General features: G+C 35.7%; 1 protein-coding gene across 1 annotated transcript; it reads right to left on the bottom strand.

Annotated features, from left to right (window-relative positions):
• Nucleotides 1-589: 589 nt before the first annotated feature.
• LOC113700745 (AP2/ERF and B3 domain-containing transcription factor At1g50680-like) lies at nt 590-2060 on the bottom strand. The gene is made up of 2 exons (XM_027221196.2): nt 1133-2060; nt 590-660 (listed from the first exon to the last, which is right to left on the bottom strand). Exons 1-2 carry the CDS (start codon nt 2058-2060, stop codon nt 590-592), a joined length of 999 nt encoding a protein of 332 aa, XP_027076997.2.
• Between the last annotated feature and the right edge of the window lie 784 nt (nt 2061-2844).

The following is a 2844-nucleotide window of genomic DNA, read 5'->3' as shown; positions in this document are numbered from 1 at the left end:
ACCGAAGAAAAAGAATTGCTACCTGCGGCTGCTGCTTGCCTTTTTAAGCTTGAGAAAAGCCTCAAGTCTCAGTGGCTTATGGTTTTGGGTTGGCCCACAAATGAGCTGGCCCACACCCAACAAATTCTACTTCTAATGCCTAAAATAAATAGATTACCGTTGTCAAGTGATTTTGTAGTTGCAAATGGTACTGAATTGATTTGAGAAGGGTGATTTTGATATTTTGTAAAAAATTCCTTTGGCAACATAATTTTGAGCTTTGTCCATAGTAGCATAATTTTGAGCTTTGGTAAAAAGGTGTATTGAAAATTGTAATGATGATATAAGCAAATATATTTGGCCAAATAAATTGCTGTCCAAACAAACCCATGAGAAGTACCATAGTAGCATATTAAGATCACCAAATTTTCTCGTTTATCTTAAAATAGTGAGCTTTTTCCTCGGTTGTAATGCATGAGAAGTGAGCTGTTTCCTTGGTTGTAACATCTGTTTTTAATTTTTAACCTCTTTTTTCTCTGGTCTAGTGGTCTTCCATTGATGGCTAGCATGTCCACAACCCGAAATTTTCTGTACTAGACTTTATGTATTTCTAGGAATCAAGAATCTGGTAGGACATTTGCAGGTGTATCTTTGCAGCTGTTAGCAACTTAGAATCCTTCCCTGAATTAGCAAGTAAAAGAATATAAAGAGCAACTTTAGAATGGAAAATATGTTACAAAAACTTTGAATTAGGTGAAAATAGGGAAGATTTTTAGAAGTTCAAGGGTACTAAGTGGTATTGGCAAAAATCTCTAGAGAAGTTTTTGATATTTATTTCTTATAATAAACCTCAGAGGAGGTATATGAATTTAATTCAAGATTTTTTAACGCATCCAAACTTGAATTGCATGCCATGTAAACAAAGAGAATTTGAAAGTTAAATCGAGCTTATATGTCAAGCATCCTAACTAGTTAGTGTAATAGCATAGATCATTAATGGTCAAGAAAACTGATGAAAGTTAAACAAAAAAGGAAAAAAAAATTAAAACTGTCACAAAAGCTATTCCATCAAGCAAAAAGCAATTAAAGAAATTCTGTTAGAAATTGCTTGGCTGCTTCAAGTTGTAGACTGCTTTTCAAATTATTTGAACACCAAAAAGCTTTAATCCCCTTTTTGTTGAACCATTTGGTTCTGTCTCAGGAAAATTATTCTCGTCCCTGGATGAATTCAGCATCAAACCACCACGAAAACTCTGATGATATTCAGCATCAATCATGAATATAGGCTGCACCTCATCTGATCCATTTTTGAACTCAAACAATGAGAAACTAACCACGTCTTTCGCCTGCAATCCCTTGTTCCTGACATATCTATTCCATCCTCGAGTGAAAACAAAGCTTTGGCTGCTCTTCCAATAACAGTATCGAAATTTCCACGACCTCATTGACCTGTCAAAGAAAACCAATTCAGCATCATCTTCACCAGCAATGTCCTCATCAGTCTCCTCTGCATCACAAGAAAGATGAGGGAAGTACATTAATGCATATTTCTTTGGTATGACAAGTCGATTAAGATTTCCAACATCGCTAGGAGTAAGTTCCTTGTGGAACAGTTTCTTGCACACCAATCCTCCGTTGCTAGGCATTGTCGTGAAACTTTGTATAAATGATTGTGCCCTCAAATACTCAACAAACTTGACTGGATAAGAACCATCTTTGATCATATTCAGTACTGCTTGTGTACTGAATTGGCTCTGGAACTTTGGCTCTTCGCTAGTTATGTTTGTCCATGGAAAGTTTCTGTATGCGTCTCCACCTTGGAGTTTGATGGCAGCACTATCATATGCCATTGCTGCTTCGATCTCAGATTTGAAAGTTCCTAACCAAATGCGTTCATGGGCATATATCTGTGCTCCCCAGCGTCCATTTTTTTGAATGACGACTCCTTTGAATCTTGGGCTATCAACTTTATTATCTAGCTTTTGGCGCTTATTTTGGATCACGTAGCTATTACTGTTGGAATCAGAAATTTCCTGGATGGCATTTGTTGCTGCACCAGAAATCTCACTCTGCTCCTGCATGGTAAATCTGAAAGCAAAACAAGTACTCAAGAATGACCAAAAGAATTGGCACAAATGAGGACCCAACAAAGTTGGAAGAAAAACCATGAGAATTCACCAATCAAACTGATGAAATGAGCAAAAACTAGTTATAAAACTATCAAATACATAGTCAGGATGAAAGATGAAAAGGAAATCAAAATCCATATCACCTATATGCACAAAGCAGTATTAAGTTATAGTACCAATTTGGAGAATCACTAAATTCTGTTACAAAAGCTATGAAACCAAGCAATGGCTTCTCATGATCATGTTATAATTGAACTACAAGGATGGGGAATGAAATTTTGCACCACAAGGATGCATTTATTAAATATTCTTGAAAATCCAAGAACCAATAAATATTTTTTTGAAATGGATAACTAAATATTTGATTTCCATCTAAGAGTGGAAATATTACAACTAACCAGTTCACTAACGCTTAATAGAAATTGTTTCACTACATAAAACAAGAAAACCTGCAGCACAAGTATTCAGCTTGGAAATCTAAGAATCATTACACCAAAAGCTGAGCTATGGAAGTAGGCCATTGCACCGAGAAATGATAGACTTAATGTACCAAATAAAACATTTCTATCCAACCCAACTGGTAATTCAATACAACAGAAAGTAGAAGACTGAAATATAAATGAAAAGAAAAAAGGGAGGGAGGGAAGGACCTGCATGGTAGTAGTACCCAAACTTTGATTCAACAAAGAAGGAAAATTAAGTGTAGATCAAATATGTTATCCTCCATACCAAGAAT

This window comes from Coffea arabica, chromosome 7e (assembly GCF_036785885.1).
Source record: "Coffea arabica cultivar ET-39 chromosome 7e, Coffea Arabica ET-39 HiFi, whole genome shotgun sequence".
In the NCBI taxonomy this organism is placed as follows: domain Eukaryota; kingdom Viridiplantae; phylum Streptophyta; class Magnoliopsida; order Gentianales; family Rubiaceae; genus Coffea; species Coffea arabica.
This window is presented reverse-complemented; position numbering and strand designations above follow the sequence as displayed.

Excerpts from the sequence above, each read along its gene's own strand:
- LOC113700745 (XM_027221196.2), bottom strand. The coding sequence starts at position 2,060 with ATGCAGGAGCAGAGTGAGATTTCTGGTGCAGCAACAAATGCCATCCAG. Across the intron at positions 661-1,132 it reads AAGGGGATTAAAGCTTTTTG|GGAAGGATTCTAAGTTGCTA; the intron begins GTGTTCAAATAA and ends TTGCTAATTCAG.